The sequence below is a fragment of the Nesoenas mayeri genome (assembly GCF_963082525.1).
Source record: "Nesoenas mayeri genome assembly, chromosome: 3".
Lineage (NCBI taxonomy): Eukaryota > Metazoa > Chordata > Aves > Columbiformes > Columbidae > Nesoenas > Nesoenas mayeri.
In genome coordinates this window covers 15,326,625-15,348,646 of record NC_137544.1, presented here as the reverse complement: position 1 = coordinate 15,348,646, position 22,022 = coordinate 15,326,625, and the positions used below count along the sequence as shown (strand labels likewise).

Genomic DNA, 22,022 nt, shown 5'->3' with positions numbered 1-22,022 from the left:
CAAAACACTTTCTGGAAAACACTGTATTTTTGGCGAGCAAAAAGTTCTCTGTGTCTGAGCATGTAGCTTGTATGTTTCTGTTAATCAAGTTAGATCACAGGTTTAACTACTCTGCAAAACAGATTCAGCTTTTTGCCTTTAAGAAGCTGTTTCTTGGGGTTTTTCTCAACCTAAAGGAATGCTTAGATGGAGGAAACACTTCTGTGATACTGCAATATTTATTGTTCTCGGCTGAAAGCAGCTAACATGTACCACTCCCAAAGGTTTTTTCTCTTTTGGGTTTTGGGTTTTTCACTCGAGGAGACTATTTCATGATAAACAAAGCAGCCATTCACTCATCACTTTCCTTCCCAGAAGACCAAACAGCTGCCCACTTTCCTAGCAGGGAATCCTTTTTTTTTCTCAATGGGTCCCTGAGGTCAAAATGAGAGAGGAAAAGATTAGTTTGATTGCATGTAAGCTGTATGTAAGAAGAAACGTTGTAGTATAAAATACTGTGGCTGCTTCTGTTAAAATGTACAATGTTCTGTTGGGCTTTTGTAATAGTAGTGAGTTTCCGTCCAGCGGAACTCTCCAGCTTGACCATATTGATTTCATTTGTTTTTAAAATTTAGGACTTCAGTCTTCAAATGGAGCTGTACTAAGTAGGAGAGAAAAATGTGGAATATTGTCAGTATCCGTATGCTTTTTCTTGTGAGTAGGCTGAAGAGGAGAAATAGTTGAAAAGTTGAAAAGATAATAATTCTTCGTCTTAAGAAGGCTGCCAACTTTCAGCAAAAATAATAATGTTGATGAAAAGCCTGTTATTCGTTTAAAAGAGAAACAGGAGGATAATTTTATGCCAATTTATGAAAGATTAGATTATTAAATATTAGATTATGAAACGTTAGAGGGATCTCCTCCCAGCTTGAAGTCCTCTCTTCATCCGTAGCCCAAGCTCTCTGTTGACCACAAGGTACCTACTTGTGGAAGACCTTTTTGAATTATGAGCAATTGATCATTGTGATGTGAGCAAATTTAAGCAAGTGCATATGATAAAACTCCAGATGCAATCAAATACCTTCTGGTTAAACAATCTTCAGAGGGTTACAGCCTTAAGTCACTATTGAACTGAGCTGGATATGAACTGGTGACCTAAAGGTGAAAGGGTTTTAGCCCCTAAACTCCAGGCATTGATTTCTAATTCTCTTGTGAAATCAATCCCATGACATAGATATATTGAGTCACCTCATGGCTGCCCCGACTCCCCTGACCTTTGTCCTCTCTATAATGTATGGAAGAATATTTAATGCAGCTTGTTTATGAAACAAACTGTCCCCTTTATCAGCTGCTGCCCCAGGCAGCATGTGAACAGGGCATGCAGCGAAAGGAAGATGATTAAATGTTTGGGTTCTCAGTGTTACTCAATCTGCTACACGTAGTGCTATGAGCCAGGTTGGCAGAGCCCTGCGATGAGTAATGGTTGAACAGCATTTTCTTACACTGGAATTCTAATATCATGCTGTGTTCTATCTGTGGTGTGGAGGCTGAGGTGTGCTAATGAAGCGAAGGCTGTCCTGAAAGAGAGCGTGGGTCAGAATGAATGGGGTGAAGATTGCTGTTGGCAAGGAGCTGGCAAGAAAAGACTCCTAGTCTGACTCAGCGGAGCTCAGGAAGCTTGAGGGGAAAGGTGGTAGTTTGACGTAAAAGGAAAATTAAAAAATAAACTTCTAAAACATTCTCCAAGGACTTTTCAAAAAAGTGGACAATTTAGTTCAGTTTAATCCTTACTAGGCCTCACCTGTATGCTGTAAGTAGTGTAAACTAATTTCCGGTACATATCACAGCATTAAAAATAGGTGATAAGGACCAAAGGTTGTTTCGGGCAGATGTTGTTGCTAAATCTGGTTTAGGCTGGTGATGATTGACAGGAGTTTCCAATAGTGACTGACCTAGAGTCCACATGACAAGATGTTATGTCCACTGTCCAACTTTCTGTTGGACAAATATTTCGGCCTGTGGCTTTAGCAAGTTGCTGGACACTCTCAGCATAATGATAAAATCTAAAATCAGCACAGGTACTTCTATTTACTTTTGGAAATGGTTCCTTCATGCTTGTATTTGAAAATGCATTGCTTGCAAGTGGCAACCAGGCAAAATTGCAATGCTGCTGGTCATGCTCGGTGTCCTGCCAAACATATGGGAAGTTTTCAGTTACTAACAGAAGCATTTTTAATGATTTCTTAATCTGCATAAAATGCATGCAAACTCTACAGCTTTTGCCACATCCGTTCTAATTTTGTTTCCTTTTGTTGTTGCTTTTATTGCAGCTACTGAAGGCTCTGTAATGTTAGACAGTTGCTTTTGTGCTGACTGATATAACACAGGGGATTCTGCAGACTCATGAGTTGTCCTGATTTTATGAGTCATAATGACCTTTATCATCCTACCGACCAGGATCAGAGAGATAATAGCCAGCTTTCAATAGTTGTTAGCCAGTTGTTCCCACAGATACCAGACCAATTTCCACATGTATTTATGCTTTTAATAAATTCTTCTGAGCCACTTGAAAACTAATGAAATTGCTCAGGTTGTAAACCAAGCAACAGGTTTTTACAAAGCATTATATTTCAGTGCTTGTATTTTACAGAAGGAAAAAAGTATTGACCATTAATCAGAAAACTTAATTTGCCAGAAAAATGTGTTCGAAATCACCATTCTCGTTAATGGCTCTTCACTTTATCTACCGTATTATTGATCCTTTACTCCAGTTGTACTATTTATTTCCAGCATTATTCTGTATCTGTTATGTGAAATGCATTTCCTTTATTTTATTTTTGCCATCTTTCAGTTCACTGAACACACCCTTTCCATTTCTATCCCTATGATGACACATAAAAATGTACATTAGATATGATTAAAATAAAATAAAACTTCGTGCTTCAGGTCATGTGTAGAGAACAGACAGAAGATTTCCATGGGGAAGATCATCTTCTAATTGCACACCGTAGGATTTCTTTGTAGATAAAAATTATTTTCAGAGTTGCATTGGTCTGATGCAACATGAAGAATTCCTAGGAAATACTTTAGAAAATGGACAAAAAAAGTTGTTTAAGAATGAAAGACAATCAGCTGTGCAAGGAATGCCCTTTATTTATGGTGAAAGTGGCATCACCATCATGAAACTCTTTGAGGCTCAGACTGTGTATCTCAGAATGAGAGGAAATGGCAGCGTCCCTGGAAATGCCCCATCAGGCCTTAGTACAATAAGCTTCTTTACGTGCAAGGACTGTGTCTCTGTCGTGCCTATAAAGTTGCAGACACTTTGTTTCCGTAATCATAAATAGTTTAAACTTCTGTGAAGTGCTAACACAGTCCAGCCATAATTTGAGAAAGCCACTTTAAATTAATAGCCCAGGAAGGCTTCAGTATTATTTTCTTCTCTAAAAAGGTTTCTGTAGTAGGAACTTGGTACTTAAATATACTTAAATCTTGTTAAAGAGAATAGATTAAATATACTTGATTTCTTAAGACTTAATTGCATGTTTAATTTCAATGAAAGCTGAAACAAGAGAAGTCTGTACTTTTTGTAGTGTTGCAAAGGGCTGGGGTTAAGCATGTGGTTCGGTACACTTCAATCAGAAATTTCTTAGTGTTTCACAGGTAGGTAATTGTGATCTTTTTCTTGTGTGAGAAAATGGAAAACTATGGCCTATTTTAGTTGTTCTGTAAATGTGGGGCTCTTCTTTTGCAATCTGGTAGCCAAAGTGCAATACAGTAGGCTTGATGTAGTATTTTTTTTTTGAGGAAAATGTTAATAAAAAGCTCAGGTATTGGAAAAAAAAAAAGATAAGTACAGCTTTTCTCCAGGAAGGAGTTGTGTTTGGATGTTATTAATAGTGACTCACCTATCTCATTTGATTATATGTATTGTTTATTTTATCAGGCTTCTCTGGCAATTGTGTTGGCTGTGGCAAGAAGGGTTTCTGCTACTTTACAGAATTCTCAAATCACATTAACCTTAAACTGACCACTCAGCCCAAGAAACAGAAACACTTAAAGTATTATCTGGTCAGGAATGCACAGGGAGCTCTGACCAAAGGATCTGTAATCTGCTGGAAAGGGGCAGGTAAGATAATGAATCTGTCTTCCTCCAGCTCTGGCTTTCATCAGCCGAGCCTGGCTATCAGAGGGACGGGCATCTGTGTAAAACCTAAGACAGACCAGTTGAAAGAAAGACTTTAAAGCTAAGTGATTACTTGGCCAGCTGTAAAAAGCAATTGACTGACCTAATATGAAGGTGGCACATCTGAAGGCACCGGTTCCTCCCTTCCAAGTGCCATAGTCTCTAAGTAATTCATGTGTGAAATTATCAAATCAAATACGCAGAGAAAAAGCAAACGCCGCTGGTGTCAGGGGGTAAGAAGTGTCTTTTTTTCTTAAAGAGTTCAGAGGCCGACAGGCTTCACCCAGCACCTGCTCAAGCACGTTGTTCCAACTGCCAGAAAGTTCGGGTCTCTCGGGAAGCACCTCAAGTGAGCTTCTCCCAGCAGCGAACCCCGGTGCTCCAGCTGGGGCTCCGCAAACAGGTACCACTTGGGGGAAAACATGCTGGGTTATCCCCTCCTCATACTCTTCTGTGCATACTCCTGTGGGTGGGAAGGCAAATAAATAAGTACGCTACCACGTAAAAGAAAACAAGTTGAATAGATTTAGAGATAGGTGGCAAATAAAGAAAGCAATCACACTTTGAAGGCTTCCTGCTGCCCATTTTTTCCTCTCAGGTTTATGTATAAAAGGTTAGCGACTAGTAAATTAGGTGTTCTGCAGCTTGCTCATAGCCAAGGCAAACCAATATTTTTTTTAAAAGCCATTATCTTTAAAGTTGCTGAAAATAGGTATTACATTCCTGTGGCTGTTGCTTGTCTGGTCACAGATGACAAATGTTACAGGAACGTGTGTTGTTTCAGCTTTTTTTTCTGATGCAGTCTATTTCATGTTATGACCAGAATCGTCTTTAATGCAGACATTATATGGGCATCAACTTACAAGCTTCAGAGGTGTGTTTGGCTTTTTTTGTGTTTTTTTTTTTTTTTTTTAATTAAAAACCAAACTAATGACCAATATCTGTAACTTTTTTTTTTTTTTTTTTTTTGGTAGTAAAAATGATTTCTGGAACATGTACATTAGCTTGACATAAATGTAAGGTGATGGATAATGAGGCTGAAGAGATGTCTCTCAGCTTCTTCAGAATGAAAACAGTTCTTTAGTGTCTTGTGGCTGTTACAGAGATTCACAAGGGAGAACTGAGGCACATCTCTTGGTGGTTATATTCTCTCTGTGAGATAGAAACCTGTTAAATAGTTGTGGTCTGGAATACTGGTACTCTTCCAGAACAAATCATTAATCTCCTTATAATAGCAGATCGGCATTTTTCTTTTGTCGGACATATACAGAGAAGCTACATTAATTACATGCATGTTAGGCTTGAGAAAACCTGTCTTTTTAATCAAGCGTAGTTAAAAAGAAGCTTGGAAAGAGGATGTCAAATTGGAATGGAGACTTAAAAGATTTTTAATACATTTTAAACAGCCTCTCTCTGTTAGCTCGTTCTTGAGTAAACTTGATGTAAGAACTAGGATCCACCTGCAAAAAAGCTAAAGGATCTGACTTATTTCTTCAATTGCAGACTCAGATTTTACTCAGGCACTTAACTGGGAGTCAGACAGCAATAATCTGGTATGAGATCAGAACTGGGTTCATTTTATTCAGCATTGAATTCACTCTGAGCAGATCCCGATGGCTCTATTATAGCAAATGATCAAGTGATGAGTTTATTGTATCAACTTGGGACCTTGACCACAAGTGTTTAATGTAAATACTTCTTTTTTTTTTCTTGCCAGCTGCAGCCATAGATCACATCCCTTCAACAGCAGCATTCAGCTCAGCAGTTTATAATGGCAAGGAATCACCTAAACAGGTGGCGAAAAATAACCTGTCTGCTCTGACAAGACCTTCAGTATTAGGTATTTGTATGGATTTGTTGTGTAATAAACCTGAACTCTCTATTGGGTGTAATAGTAGCATTGAACAAATGATATCTTAAACATAATTTCCTGTATAAATAGAAATTACCAATCCCTTCTAAGTCCTTTCTGATCATAATGCCTTTTTTGGTGTTAATTTTCAGACAAAAAGATGGTTTTATGTTTTCACCCATAGCTTTTTATAGGTTCAATTATTAATTGGAAGTTGTTTTGTTATATTTAGAGTTCATTCACTTAGTGGAAGTACAGACTACATTCTGGATCCAGGTTCTTAAAAAAGTGTCAGTTTGCATCAATCTCACCAACAGGTTTTGTGAAGGGAATTAAGAAAGATTTATAAGTAATAACTCCTAGGATAATTCCTTTGTTATAGTTCACCTTGGGATGAACACTAGACTTTGACAACTGGCTCTAAATTATAGAAACTGTCCTCACTGCACCATTATAATAATGATTTGGGTTAATTGTCTTCTGTTGCAAGCTGTATTCTGTGTCACTGGCTTGTTTAAGCAAGAAAGTTAGTCTTCCCTATGGCTAGAAACACATTATAACTCTCTTCTAGAATAGATCTTCCCAAGTTTCCCTGTTGGCATCACAGCCAAATTATTTTTCTCTGCCTATTCAGGTCCTTGCTCTGTTTCTTCCATGCAACAACATATTCTTGCTAATTCATTTCAGATGGATTACTTTCACATATTAACGTATCTGCAGGAAAGAGTACAGCATTTTCAAATAAAATATTATTTGTATTGCTCTAACTAACTTGTGACTTTTGTCACAACGTTATGCCAGGAAACGAAATTAAATCATCAGTAATATGGCCAAGTACTGCCCTCATGTGGTAAAAGTTTGAAGGACAAACTCATCTTTGAAAACCTGTATGTAAAGCTCTTCTGCAAGTGAACAAGCTTATTCTAGATCTGAAGACTTCAAGTATATTTTTAATATCTTTTGCAAAATTTAAACCCCCTTTTTATATAAGATTCTTAATCTGTCTTGAATCTTATGTGGGAGTTCTGCCAGGAATTACAGCCCTGCCAGTGGGAAGTAGTGTTACAACTTCTGCATAGTTATGTCCAAAAATAGAACTGACTCAGTCGTGCAAGATGCTGAGCAATTCCTGGAGGACTGTTGACTCTCAATAATTAGAAATAGTTGGTATTAGCGGAAGCTCATCATTGTAGGAGTTTGCAGAAGTGCACAAGGAGATTCAAGAAATTAATGAAAGAAAATTCGAGAAATTAATCATCAGGAGCTCCTAGAGAGACTGTGAGAAGGTTATGTTTTTACAGATAAAGGTGTTTCAGCTGCATGTGGATAGGTGGAATGTGAAGAAGTAATTTGCTAGGAGTTAATATGGACTAACGTCAAACCAAATATGGTAGCCAGCGAGAAGTGGCAAATCTACTGTAAATGGGAAAATCGTTGAAAAGAACACAGATCTTTATTAATATTATCCTGAAATCCTTGAGAATTTTATTTTGCAATGTTTTACATGAAAGATAGTGTTACGTGTTCAGAAATTAAAGGAGCAAAATGTGTATAGTGTTGAATCCAAAATAGCAACACTTATAAGTGTTCTTAGTATGTCTAATTTTTACTACATTATTCTTAGTACAGAGTAAACATTGGCATAAAATAAGCAAAGTCTGCCTAGATACTTAAGAGTGCTCTGCATCAGAAAGTTTCCAGACATTTAAGTAGGACATAGCAATGTAAAATAAAAACCATTAAAAAATTATTATATTCATGGACTTGACCCTGTCTACCACAGTACTTAATATACACATTCAATCTATCCAAACATATTAAATTACCATGCACAAAACTGAATGCATTTTATTCTAATACTTTTCTGAAATATTACTCTTATTCAGGCACTTTAACAAATTCAGGGCCTCCAAAAAAGCGCCATAAAGGCTGGTCACCAGAATCTCCATCATCTACTGAAACTTGGAACTTGCAGCTCAATCCACAGGCTCCAAACAGAATTAAAAATGGTAAGCTATACCCAAGGTAATGATAATGTTTGTTTCAGTATTCAAGAAAAAACGGGGGGAAAGAGGCAATATTTTAAAGATATATGCAGATTCACTTTAGAGTTTTGTAAGGTCTTTGATACCTATTTGCTTACCTACGTTTAGGTGTTTCATTTCCATTGATTTCTTTTTGAGGCTCTGAGCCTGACTCTCATTAGGATCCAGTTTTCAAGTCATTATTAATAAATCCCAACAGATGCCTGTGTCCATCTTTAGACACCGAAACACCTTTGGAATATTCAAATTAGGGTCATAACTGATGTCAAGGTACCATTTATTCTTTTAACTCTTGGCCACAGCGTTCTTGGCACTTGGATTTTATAGTGTAGATGAAGCCTAGAGTGTCATGGAAGTGTAATAAACCTGCTTTCCCAAAAATGTTTTCTTTTAATGTGTTACAGTTTAAATTAAAGTATTAATTAAGAAGTTATGATGGTGCAAATGTTGAATCTTATTTTTGTCTTACTTGCTATAGCAAGAAAACCTGTTTAGAAGCAGGGAAACTAAAAATAACATACAGAACACACAAATCATAACTATTTGTGCATCGGTATCTCTGTATTCTTGCATTCATACCTGAAACTGTTTCTTTATAAACATTTCAAAATCTTGAAAGGCCTGCGTGATGTTCATGGTCACAACAATATAATTAGTCCTCCAAGACAGTTAGCATAATAGGATGGGTTGTAGCAACAGCTCATGAAATGTATGATGAAACCATGAAAAGCATTTTAATACTGATTCCAAATGTGGGTATGAGATGATGCTGAGTAACTTGTCTTTGAGGAAATCATTATTAGAGCTCACTCCAGTAATAATATGTTTAAAATCTTAGATGGAGGAAGCCTGTCATCTTTACCACATTCTGCTTTGGTGGGGCCAGCCTCATCTCCGATGGTGGGCTCAGGAGAACCCGTCTCAGTTCCTGACAACTTGCTGAAAATCTGTAAAGCAAAGCCAGTTATTTTTAAAGGTAAAAACCTCAACCCCCCCAACAAGATGTTATATTTTTTTTTGTAAGAGATGTAAAGATATGTCCTATTGCTAAACACTGCTAAAGCTGTCTATCTAAAAACGTTTCCTATTAAAACTGTTTAATGCATACATGGGAAATTATGAAATGAATGTCATGTGTACAAATATTGTTTATTTTGTAGGTCATGGAAACTTCCCTTATCTTTGTGGGAATATTAATGATGTGATAGTGAGTCCTTTGTTGTACACCTGTTACAGAAATTCACAGTCTTTATCTAGAGCATATGAACAATACGGCACCTCCACAATACAGCCTATTTCAGAGGAAATGCAGCTCTTACTGACTGTGTACTACCTTGTTCAACTAGGTAAGGTTATTTTACATCCACATAGACTGCCATGAATGTATTGCATGCTGGCAAATGAGAAAGGGAATATTAGGGTAGGACAATATTAAATACCAGTCTTAGGACATGTGATATTAAATAATCTCATTCATGGTAATGAAATAAAACTAAATAATTAGTTCTTGAAGACCAGACAGATTGAAATATAATAATACAAAGTTCATATTTTGCTATAATCTGGGACCTCAGCAATGAAAAGTAAAAATAAAAGGTTTCTTTCATTCTCTCCTCTTGCATACAGTCTGTGGTTTACAAGTAGTAGTATGCTGAGACAGGCAGCACTCAACCTCTTAAATATTTCTAATTACTGATACTCAGGTTCCAGTTAGGGCGTCTTTACCTGAGTATCACAAAGGTACCTCAAAATGAAAAATTTGGTTCACATCTGCTAAAAGCAATAGTCATGCATGCAGGAATCTGAAACATGATCGTCTCTAAAAAAGTACGTATTTGGGAAAAAAAAACCCAAACCTCAAGGGTTTTGTTTAATTGTTTCATAATACTCTCCTCTTAATTTTTTTTTAGCCTCGGACCAGGTTCCTTTGATTGAGGATTTGGAACAAATATTCATGCGTTCGTGGCGGGAATCTCACCTGTCTGAAATCCGCCAGTACCAGCAGGCTGTGCCCCAGACCTTTCCTCAAGTCCCCAGCCAGGTCGCGCCTGTGACTTCAGCGCAGCTGCCCTGGCTGGCGGGTCTCGCCGCCAGCTCCTGTAATGACAGCGTCCATATAATTGAGTGCAGCTACTCTCTGGCTGAGGGGCTTTCTGAAATGTTTAAGCTGCTCATTGAAGGAAAATTAATAAAGACAAACTACGTGGTGATCATATGTGCCGGTAGAAATCGAGCCATTGATTCCTGCATTGTGATAACAGGTGAGATCACAAGGGTGTATCTCTGGGCAAAACAGAGTAAGCTGGCTTTCAATAAGCTGCCTCAGAAAGCATAGCTTTCACCAGCAAGTAATGGGTTTTGCTGAACCCAAGCTGATGCTGCACGGTTGGGTCTCTCCCCAGCAAGTCATATTCTGCCTGTTTCACCTGTTTTCTCACCCAGGCATCCCATCCAACACTACTACAAATAATGGCAAGTGACAGCACACACAGTACATAAAGCTCTCCTGCTCTATGTGACTGGAATATTACTGTGAGCAGAGGACTGAATATTTTCTGAGATTCTAAAACAGGGGTGTCAAACTCATTTTCACTGGGGGACTGTATAACTGTAATTACTCCTACCTTTATATAGTCCTAAAATTACATTTGGCCCTTTGAAGGCAACCGCGAGGCTGATATGGCCACCGGTGAAAATGAGTTTGACACCCCTGTTCTAAAAGAGGGTCTTCCAATGTTATTCCCTTCAACAACCTTTTGAGGGTTGTGCTGATAATGAAACAAATTATTTGAATAGCCGTTCAAAGATTCATTATGAGTGTAAGATAACTGACAATTCCTTTAACTATTTATAAGCTCTTTTCATATACTGCATCAACAAATATTTCCTAAAAAGAGAAAAGAACACAAAGAATCATAAAACATGGTGTCTGGTGCATACATGTACAGGAGAAAGAAAGACTCATCTCTGCTATTTTTGTGTTTGTGGGTTGTGTAGCTGGGTAGTGTTTTTATTATGACTTTGATAATTTTGGAACTTCATTTTGAAGTGCTTTCAAAATTACTTTTTTGTCTTTTAGGAAAGTATCAGGCAAGAGTTCTGTCTGAGAGCATGCTCACTCCTTCAGACTACCAAAAAGAAGTTAACTATCAGCTGGTCACTGGAAAGGTGGAAAGTCTGGGGTCCTTCTTTAACACACTCTGCCCAGGTACTGAGCAGGTTGTAAAGAGGCATGTTTCCAAGTCCCTGAAACTTCTACATCAGAGAAAATAGCTGTACTCATTACCTTTCCAGAAACAAGACTCTATTAGTAAGATATAATAAGCTGTGAAAGTACATTTGAACCAAAATTCCTCCTAAAAGTGTCAGTTTCTAAAATCACTCAATTTCATAAAAATATGCCAGCAAATAGCTGAGCATATTATCTTTAGCTGTACAAAGACATCTGTAGACTGTGCAGTCCATATCCATAAGATGCATAAATTCTTTTGCCCTAAGCACAGAAATAATTTAGACCGTGATAGAACACAGTTATTTTATCAAAGGAAGGATTTGTCCTTTCAACTTACCATGCTGTGAACCTGATCACGATGCACGGGAAAGAGGCAAATTGCAGAGAGACCGGATAACTCGATCATTTTTTTAACTGAGTATACTGAGGATTCCCACAGGCAGGATTATCTGGGTATAGATCCAGCCACATAAAGACTTAAATTGTGTCACACAACTATAGCAAATGCAGCATGTTTGTCAGTGTTAATGGAATCTCACAGTCCCCTCTGCCATTCATGTCACGTCAGTAAATCTGTTCTTGGATCACAAGAATCCTTCTGGGTGTGTCATGGTATTTTGAGTGGCCACTTAAGAGAAAGTCACTTTCCTTGAACCATCATGTAGTTATGTTAGTGTTTCTGTTCTTAGTATCTTCAAAGTATGGTTCTCAAAATCACTTTTGCTATTGCTGTTGTTTGAGCAGAACAAGTCAACAAGCATCCTAAGAAGAGTTGCTGTCTATATCCACTGGATTGCACTTCATGGGGCAGGCCCTGGCTTTCTGAGCTCAGTGCAGATGTGATCAAACTTCTTATCAACTGCTCAGAAAATACTAAATGCTCAGGACAAGTATACTACTGCATACTTTCATCTGCAAGCAGGGCCCCTGCTGAATAGAATAGGATAGATTTGCAGATACGCATGGTTCAATAAAACATACCTCGATTGCTTCAGCATTGTGTGTAGCTGCAAAACTCGTATTTCTCTTTCATCTCCAGAGGGATTTATTTTTCTTTCTGTCTCTCAAAAATGTTAAAGATTTTTAAATATTTATCAGATTTTCCAAAGTTTCTTGTAATCCTTATTAGTAAACAGCATCGCTCCGTAAACTAAGCCGGTTTTGTGTCTTTGTTGTTGCTGATTTGCATCAGAGCCTTGAGGCTGTTGTTTTACCGTCCTCCATAAATGTCCTAGTTGGTAGTCTGCAGAGCTGGTCTGTCATTCCTTGGCCTGATTTGCATTTTATTAGTGATATGCTGTAAAAGCAGATGCAATAGAAAATAACAAGAGGTTTCCTGTATAAAACAGGCAATAAGCCAAATCAAAATCAGTAAGAAACGCAGCTCTTATTGACGTGGACCTTTATTCCACTATCCCTTGAATTTGATAGAGAGTGACATTGATCTTTTGCTGGAGAAGTTTTATCAGGAAAACCAAGGACACATCTCTTCATCGCTTTCTGCTTCAGTGACTAAACCAACAGCACTGAATGGAACGGGAGCAGCTGCGTGTACAAGTAAGTAAGGAAGGTTTTCTGAAGAGGTGACAGAACAGAGTGCTTGAGAGCAGGTCTCGGTGTGCAGTTAGATCCACCTGGGCAGAGTCCTGAGGCAAACAGCAAGTCATTTCTTGGGATATTCAGATTTACAGTGATGGAAGCTCTGATTCCTTCCACTGGGTATTGTAGTCTTTGAAGCTCCAAGCAGAATGCTATTGCACGAGTTCACGTTCAGCTCTCAGACATTTAAGAGACTTATAGGACCAAAATGCCCAAATGTGGAAAGATTTATTTGCATATTTCATATAGAGTTTACTAAAGTGGAAGTCCTGTTCATAAGCAAAGCACCTTAAAGAGTAGATCAGTCATTCTTTGCCAGACTCTAACATTTTGCTTTATATTAGGCTTTGGGCATATATCTAAACAAAATTTTGCCTTTTTCCAGGTTATGAGATTGAACGACATCAGATTCGTCCGTTCCAGCTGGCAGTGGCTCAGAAATTGTTGTCTCATATTTGTTCAATTGCTGACTCCAGCACTCAAAATCTTGATTTGGGTTCCTTCGAGAAAATTGATTTCTTGATTTGTGTTCCACCCTCCGAAGTGACTTATCAGCAGACGTTGTTTCATCTCTGGCACTCAGGTGCTCCTTAGTTAGCTTAATTTTAGATTTACAGGAAATTGTTAACTGCATTTGCATCTGGAAATACTGACATATGTTCCATTTCTTTAGGTATTTTATTAGAACTTGGATTAGAAAAGGAACATCTTACAAAGCAGAGGGTGGAACAGTATGTTATGAAATTAGATGCAGAAGCCCAGATTAAATTCAAAGTATTTTTACAAAACTCTATGCAGAATCCACATACACTGTTTGTCCTCATCCACGATCATGCACACTGGGATCTCATGAGGTAAGAAAACTGTAACTTGTTTTTAGATAAATTATTACCATTTGCACTAGCTCTCAAGATCAGCTTTCTGATTTATCCCTTCTTTCATCTTTGTTTGCATCTTTCTGCTAACTCTCTCTTCCCATGTGTTGAATAAGCATGTTTTCTTTAAAGGTCCTTCATGACTTATTCTTATCCTGCTTACTATATTATGCTTCAGTGGAACATTTCAGCTTTCCTTGCTCACCATTCTTATCTTCTTTCAGCCACAGCTATTGTTTTTTTTGGCTGGTTGTCTTTTGTTCAAGGGAAAGCTTCCTGTGAAAATACACAGAGCTCTTTATCCTCAGTCGGTGTCCTCTGGGCTGTAAAACATGCAAAAACCCTCCGCAGTGAGTAGACAACTAGTGACCCAACACTGCTGCTTGTTTTTTTAGCTGTTTGGAAATTTCCCAGCACAATGTGGTTTCTATCCAGAATCACCAGTTTGTAAGAATTGAAAGCTTCTGTGAATTCATAGTAATGGCAGGTAGACTTCTCAGGGAAGAAGGGAGTTTTCTGTCCAATGTTTACCAAGTTTCCCATCAGCTCACTTGTATCACTTAATTGAGCTCTGTTTCCTTGGCTTCTCAACAATCTGCCTGTTGAGAAGTTGGGCTGCTGTTGCTTTTCTGGCTCCTAAGGCACTGGGGAGCTTGGAGAACATACTGAATTCCAGAAGCACCAACAGGTGCCAACTTTAGGAGCACAGTAGTGTTTCTGAAACCAAAAACTAAGGCATTTTACTTGTGAAAAAAATGACACAGTCTTGTCTTTCACACTGGTTAAGAATTATGACTTTGCCAAAACTTTATTTTTGCATGTGAGGGTTCCTTGTTCAACTCCTCTAAATCTTAGGAGCTTACATGACCTATCACAGCTCTCACATCCTTTAAGGCATTTATTCACTTAGCATCCTTGAGTGGTGGGGAAATACCTGTATTGCTGCTTACCTCTGATATTTCTTCTTATCTAATAAAGATATGTGACAAATATTTAAGTGACTGTTCTGCACAGCAGGATTCATGCTACCTGACTGCAGTCAGTTAAAGGAGATGCCTCCACCAGGAGTGTAATTGCCTGGGGTTGCCCATAAAGTCACAGCAGAGACTGGGCAGCTCTGAGGGCTGACAGACGATGGGTGGACACAAACAGTTTCTGGAGGTGCTTATCCCTCTCTGCTGGTAATAGAAGGACCTTGCAGTGATGAAGCTTGTAACTTTGTCTCTGCAGGTAAATGCCAAAAATTAGACAGCATTAATTTGGACTGAAGTTTTACACCAAAGCAAGGAATTGACTGTAGGTGTTCCATGGTACTGGCATTCGCCCAAATAATAACTACTCTTCCCTTTCGTAGTAGCTCTATCACAGGTAGTTCCCCTCTGTTTTTCTCTTATACTAACTTGCTGTCTGTCATTTTCTATCTTCATTTTTGTAGCTACGAATGATATTTTCGTAAGGGCAACACTAACAATCTGGCCAAAGTTAATACAGGACTATATGTCTAATGGCAGCTGTTCAAACATCAACTTCCTTTCATCCTTTATCTCTCATATGCTGGTATCTGTAAGGGACTGGTAATTTGCTAGCTAGGGAGTTATCAGACTTACAGAAATTTTCAGCTGCAGTGAAATAATTTGCATTTCTTTTCCCATCCTTCTGTGTAACAAAAGCAGGGCAAAGAATAGAGTCCTAAGTTCCTTGTACATGTTTAACTTTGATTTCACATCTGGGTTAAAGCTATTCCACTGACACAATTGTTCCCTTGTGCTGATCACTTTGGAGCGTTTTGGGTTTCTTTTTTGCAGTGCTATGCATAGCCTTTATCCTCAAACAGAACTGTCTACAGGACTTGTTGATAGACTGTTGAACTGCAGGGAGGTGAAAGAGGCGCCAAATATTGTGACTCTCCATGTGACTTCCTTCCCCTATGCGCTGCAGACACAACATACTCATATCAGCCCTTACAATGAAATCCACTGGCCTTCTTCATACAGCAATGTAAGATGGATGCTTTGAGGTGCTTTTCTGAACTTTTTATAAGTTATTTGACATATACATACCTGGTGAAACTCTGTATGTCCCATGATTTTCATGCAAAGAGTGAAGTTTGCATGGCATCTTTTTCTTGTTCAGTTTGCAGCAAGTTATTTTTCCCTTTGCTTGTCCTGTCATTTCTTGCCTTTTTTTAAACCTTTTTATATGAACTATAATAACTCTGCTAAAAATCTTTGAGCTACATAAATGGAAACCATCTGAAAATCTGTCTCTAGTGCATTACTGTATAAATATGTGTACATGCATGGATTTTCTTCATTGTGTGCACATTTATTCCATATGTAACTGTTCTGTCTGTGTATATGTATATATGGAGAGATAGAACAAATGAAATGGGAAAATTAAGTACAATCTATTTTCTAAAACAAATAGTTTATTTCTCTCCTTGTTTTAATATGTCTGAGTATATGATGCTTATTAGAGAATGTGATTGCAAATATATCCGATACCAATGATTAATCCATTGTAAGTTAATAATTTATAGACTTTACCTTTAAATGTTTATTGCCTCATTTGCTTTAGGGTGTAGATTTATACCATGAGAATAAGAAATACTTTGGGCTGTCAGAATTCATTGAGTCCACCCTCTCTGGACACAGTATTCCACTGCTTCGGTACGACAGCTCTTTTGAAGCAATGGTCATGGCTTTGGGAAAGAGGTACAGTGCATTCCTTTGGTTAATGCAGGGAATCTAGGAGCTGTGTTCTAGTGACTTGAGTTACTAGCTAGAAACCTACTTCTTTTTTTTTTTTTTTTCACTGTCCCACAAATCCATGTATGCAAGAACATTTAATTTGGTCTTATATTCTCGTTACATTTTTTTTCTATATATTTGGCTGGCAGTCTGTTCAGTCTAGGCTGCCTCTTACTGTGATAATGATAACTGTTTAGCACAATTTAGAGTAACTTCAAATGTGTTATTACTTTTGTCTAAACTTATCACTTGCTGACCCTGGTGGATTTTGGTGTGTAGAATTTGTATATACTGCACTTGGACCACAAGGAGAAGTAGACGTATCATCAGATCTTGATAATACATCATCAGTTTTCCTTGGTCCTTGTGGAACAAGTTTAGAATCACTGCAAAAGAGCAGTGACAAATTCTCTGCATACCTGCTGCTGTAGGTGACCTCTCTGGGGTTTGTAAGAAGAATGAGATGTGAGAGGTAGAATCTCGTGCATTTGTATGGCTGATAGACTGAGCACATCCACACAACTGCTGGGGCTTGCTACAGGGTGCTGTGGACCTCTGATCACACAGACCAGGCACTTTTGCTGAGCAAGCCCTGGTCTCTCTTTATACTGTGCACCTGGGTTTCATTTTCATGAAAACTGGAGCACAGGAAGCTATTGCATATTCATGTCTCTCCCTTCCGTAGACTGGGAATTGAGACAAGATGTATCTGGGCTTGGGAATTTGTAGTGCTCATTGGATGCTGCCTACGTATTCCGGCTTCTTGGAAACAAGGTTGATTTGGTTCATGGGTTCAGTAAGAAAACAGAGAAGAGAAAAAAAATAAGAAAAGCATGTCATGAAGAGCAGTATTCTCATTGACAAGTGCATTCGTTTTGATTGATGGTATTACTGAGTGCATTAGCAAATATTCTGTGATAAATTTTGTAACAGTGGTGAAGTCTTGGTAAATTGATGTGATGTAACTTTACTGGACTACTTGCTTTAATCAATATTTACTTAGAAATGAAGACACAACATCATTTCCAACTGTGAAATGATGCCTTGCGAAGACTATACAACTGCAATTTGGTGAGATTCTGTTGTATATTAGGTATGAAGGATTCTGTACAAGAGAAAAACCTGAATTTATGATAATTTGTAAAACATTAGCTTTTTCACTTTAGCCTTTAATGCTTCACTATTTAATTCACCATTTATTTCAGGTTCCCCAGATTACACAGTGCAGTGATAAGGACTTTTGTCCTCATACAACACTACTCTGCAGCTATGATGGCAGTGTGTGGTCTTTCTCAGATGAAGAATTACACCTCAGTTGAAACTTTGGAAATCACCCAAAACCTAATAAACTCTTCAAGACAATGTCCTAGTGGTCATGGCCTCATGGTAGTGTTGAGAATTCCATGTACTCCGCTGGCTGCAGTGGCATATGAACGTCTGTATAATGTAAGGGAAAGACTAGCCCTCGAAGATAACTTTGAAATAATCTTGGGAAATCCTAATTCTGGAATCACGATAGGGAAGCACTTTGTGGAGCAACTAAAGGTAACTTGCAGAATGATGTGTACCTGGAAGCTTCATCAGATGGGTAGGCGGGGAGACTTCACTACTGAGAGTTGTATTTGGGAGCTGAAATGCAGGTCTTACTAGTAAAAATAAAAGCTGCCTTAAGGACCATGACTTTATCTTTTAGACATACCATCTGTGACTACTGTCCTACTGCTAGTTAATACTTCAGTGCAATATTAGCTAATGTGGCTAGAACTTGACTTCCCTAGCAAGCATCAGCCTTCCCAAACAGTTGAACTCCTTTTATCTACAGGGGCCATGAGCAATAAGGAAAAAAGCCAGATAAAATTGTCACAGTTTTAATAGAATTTTCTCACAAAATCATCATAATGCAAAAACATTTGACTGTTTGAGAATTATATTATGCTTCTCACCAGCAGGTGGCAAAAAGGCATCAAATCAGTGATTCTGTAATAGTTATGGGTACTACAGCACCCCGGTAGTTACAGCTCGGGACTTTATGCTTTCTGGATCAGGTGTTGGTTTATGGATTAATTTATATCCTTTAGGTCCAGAGTCTTGGGTTATGTATGTAACAAAAGCCCCTGATACTGTCTTGCTTTTCCTAAAATTACCATAATCTGATCATATGATCACAAAAGCAAAAATATATTTTCATTCATGGATGGTGTAATATATATACAGCACACAGTCACTCTGTCTAACAGTGTTATATGTTATATGTTAGACAAAGTCATTTGAGATCCAGGGCTTAATGCTGATCTCATTCTGCTATAAATTAAGCTGTGTTCTGAAGTGTTCTGAATCACATCCTGGTTATCTGACATGCATAGTAGTGGTAAATGTATGAATGTCAGAGGCTGAGCTGTTGTACTATTCATCCTTATCTGTCATACAGCAGAAACGACTGACTGGTGTAAATAAAGCAGTATAGCCTGATGCTGAACAGTCAAACAATAGATCTAGTTACCAAACTTCTCATGAAGTTTTCAGGAAAATTGACAGCTTTGGGGGAGAGCAGGAGGCTTCAGAGGTTAGCAAGTGAGGACAGTGGTGTGTGTGTGTTGAACACTTCCAGCTTTGCCCTGTTCCTCTAAGGGGAAAAAGCCTCATTCCCAGCTCATTTCCTTCCTTGGACTCAGACATCCAGACCATGTTTGCCACAAGAAGTAACCCTCTGGACTCTCTTCTCCCCCAAACCTCCTACTCAGCTTTACCATTGTACCATATCCACTCTACTTGTCTGTGTCCTGCCCTCAGTGCTTTGCAGCTGGGAAGCTGGGATTGTTTTCAGGCTGGGACATACTGTCTCAGTCTCCTCATACTTAGAGCAGGCAGATTGCTAGCTGTAATGCTTTAGGAATTGTGCAATCTACCTCTGTTGAAATTGGCCCTGCTCTATGGTTTCCTTTGGTGGAACATCCATCCACTGTATAAACTGATTCATATAATGGATGATAAAATTATATATTTCTGTATATTTATTCACATCATATAGATATATCCAACAGTATTTCTTATATTATACAGGTATGGCAGAAGATTGAGGATGTAGATTGGAGGCCACAGACATATTTGGAATTGGAAGGTTTGCCTTGTATATTGATATTTAGTGGTATGGATCCTCAAGGGGAGTCTTTGCCACGGTAAGAAGATCCAATATTTTCTCAATGGCAGTTTTTAATCCATTGCTTACCAAATGGCTAAAGATGAACTGTGTAATCACTTGCGGGAGAAGAAAACACATTTCGGTGTCAAGATATTTCTTTTCAATTTTTTGACAGCCTTTGTATCATAAATACAAACCCCATATTATTAATAACAACCTCCTGCCTATAGCAAGACATAAACAGCTCAGAACATATTGTAAGAGTTGCCCCAGTTTAGGGGACAGAAGAGGATGTATAAAGAAAAAAAAAGTATAGCTACCTTAGCTACCTTAGAGTCGCTGAGGCATCTGTATGATGCTGGCACATGTACTACAGGACATGAGGGGAGATCGGTGCCTTCTGGAGTGGAAGCTGGAAGCCAGACAAACTGCTCTGGGGCACTGAATGCTTTTATATGTTCAGCTGAATCCCATTCTGTGTATTAGGCTTGGAACCCAAATGATTATTCTTTTTCTTATGCTGATGCTAATGCTCAGTGCACCAGATTAAGCTGCATAACTGGATTAAGAAAAATAAAAGTGTATACACTGCAGTGGTAAACCTATTAAGCACAAAAGATATACTGTGTTCTATCTCATCTGTAGTTTAAGCAGATTATGAAAAATTCCCCTTTGGCTGTGTTTGTAAAAGAAATAAGGGAGTAGATTCCAGTGAGTTTTCATACTAACCCCTCTTGTTTCTCTTCAGATCACTGAGATACTGTGACCTACGTTTAATAAACTCATCTTCTTTGGTAAGGACAACCTTGGAGCAAGAACTTGGTTTGGCTGCATACTTTGTGAGCTCAGAAATTCACACAGAGAAAGCAGTTGTGAATGATGTGTTAGAAAGTGACCCAGAGAAACTAAGCAGCACCGATAATGAAGATGAAGAAATAGCAACGGAAGGTATTATTAGTAGTGATAAAAAAGAAGCTGTAAAATGATTGAGTTGTATTTGAAAAAGCAGGATTGTATGGATACCTACTTGGTGAGGGTTTCTGGAGTTGGCCTTACTGAGTGAGCTCTGCTCCTCAGTTTTGATTCATCTCATTGACCCTATGTTTTCCCACCCTCTCTGCCTGAGAACTGTTGCTGCTGCAGCATTTTGATTTCTTGCAGTCCTGCTGCTGCATCTGTGCTCTCTGTTTTATTACTCCCTTCTCTCCCCTTCCTCCCTACCTCCTTTGCCCCAAATGTTCTGGCAGCCACAAAACTATCCCTACATTTATACAGTCCTAGAATTACATTTGGCCCTTTGAAGGCAACCGTGAGGCTGATGTACCCACCCCAGTGAGAATGAGTTTGCTTTAGTTTATAAGGTATTAAATAGTATGTCTGGAAGATATATTTGAACATAGTAACTCCTCAGTACTCCTTGAAAACGCCTTATGACTTCAAAGTGACCATGTAGAGTTTGTGAGTTTATAATTTCTTAAGAGAGCAATTAAGAACATATAAATGTGTAAACAAACAAAAATAATTTACCCAGGAACTGTCAGGGTTTTTTTTGAATGATAGTTGATGTATCAGTTATCATTAAGTTATTTATATTTTTCTTTGCTGTCTATTATGCCTTGCAACTGTGGTAAACAAGGGATTTTTATGTCTGTAGTTTATTTAAATCTCAAATTGCCTTCATTTCCTTTTCTATACTATGAGGAGGAGGAGAGCTGGTTACTGTTCACCTATTAAGTTCTTACTCATTGGTAATAAGGATAGCATAACAAGCAGAACAAAAATATTTAATAAAATATGTACTTTTCATAGAGGAATGAAATACCTGAGGTCATACTCAGATTATGATAGAGGCCTACTTTAGATGTGATGAGTACTTCTGTCTCTTCAGTTGAAGTACGCCAAGATTGTATGTGATCTGAATTGAATGGGCACCAAAGTTGTTAGGTGTTTAAACTGTAAGGCTACTTTCCTAATCCATGAAGTATGGTTTGCTCCTCCAGAGTCCAATTCAGAGCACCTGAGACAGACTTACATTCCAAGTTCTCTGCTGGCAGTGCTTATGTCTCTGTTTATCATGGTAAAACTGTACAGAAGCAAGCATTTTAAGTTAAAGGCCAAGGTAGGAACCTCAAGTGAATACCCTTGGTGGCTGTTCAAATATGGATTTTCATCACCAAAAGCTGAGATGTAATCTGGCCATAAAGCTGTAGTGTATGGGATGAGAGGTAATTTCCTACCATAATGACAAAATAGAGCTTGTAGCCTGTTGGTTTCCTTGACACTGTGTTCATGAGGAAAGTAAGACATGGGTAGAAAGAGAAAACGTGGTTGAAACATGTTTAGAAATTACCAGGTCCTGGCTGCA

The 22,022-nt window shown here is 38.3% G+C and overlaps 1 protein-coding gene across 1 annotated transcript in view; it reads left to right on the top strand.

The window, feature by feature from the left end:
- Positions 1–22,022, top strand: part of GREB1 (growth regulating estrogen receptor binding 1) — a gene marked incomplete at both ends in the record, with an annotated part of 58,417 nt that overhangs the window by 9,602 nt on the left and 26,793 nt on the right. Inside the window, 16 exons of the mRNA XM_080342018.1 lie at positions 3,926–4,108; positions 4,425–4,568; positions 5,883–6,005; positions 7,904–8,026; positions 8,901–9,038; positions 9,223–9,408; positions 9,973–10,323; positions 11,142–11,270; positions 12,726–12,851; positions 13,279–13,476; positions 13,567–13,747; positions 15,574–15,766; positions 16,346–16,482; positions 17,724–18,063; positions 19,579–19,694; positions 20,406–20,605. Of these exons, the coding sequence (XP_080198144.1) occupies positions 3,926–4,108; positions 4,425–4,568; positions 5,883–6,005; positions 7,904–8,026; positions 8,901–9,038; positions 9,223–9,408; positions 9,973–10,323; positions 11,142–11,270; positions 12,726–12,851; positions 13,279–13,476; positions 13,567–13,747; positions 15,574–15,766; positions 16,346–16,482; positions 17,724–18,063; positions 19,579–19,694; positions 20,406–20,605 (2,868 nt within the window). The remainder of the gene's footprint in view (positions 1–3,925; positions 4,109–4,424; positions 4,569–5,882; positions 6,006–7,903; positions 8,027–8,900; positions 9,039–9,222; positions 9,409–9,972; positions 10,324–11,141; positions 11,271–12,725; positions 12,852–13,278; positions 13,477–13,566; positions 13,748–15,573; positions 15,767–16,345; positions 16,483–17,723; positions 18,064–19,578; positions 19,695–20,405; positions 20,606–22,022) is intronic.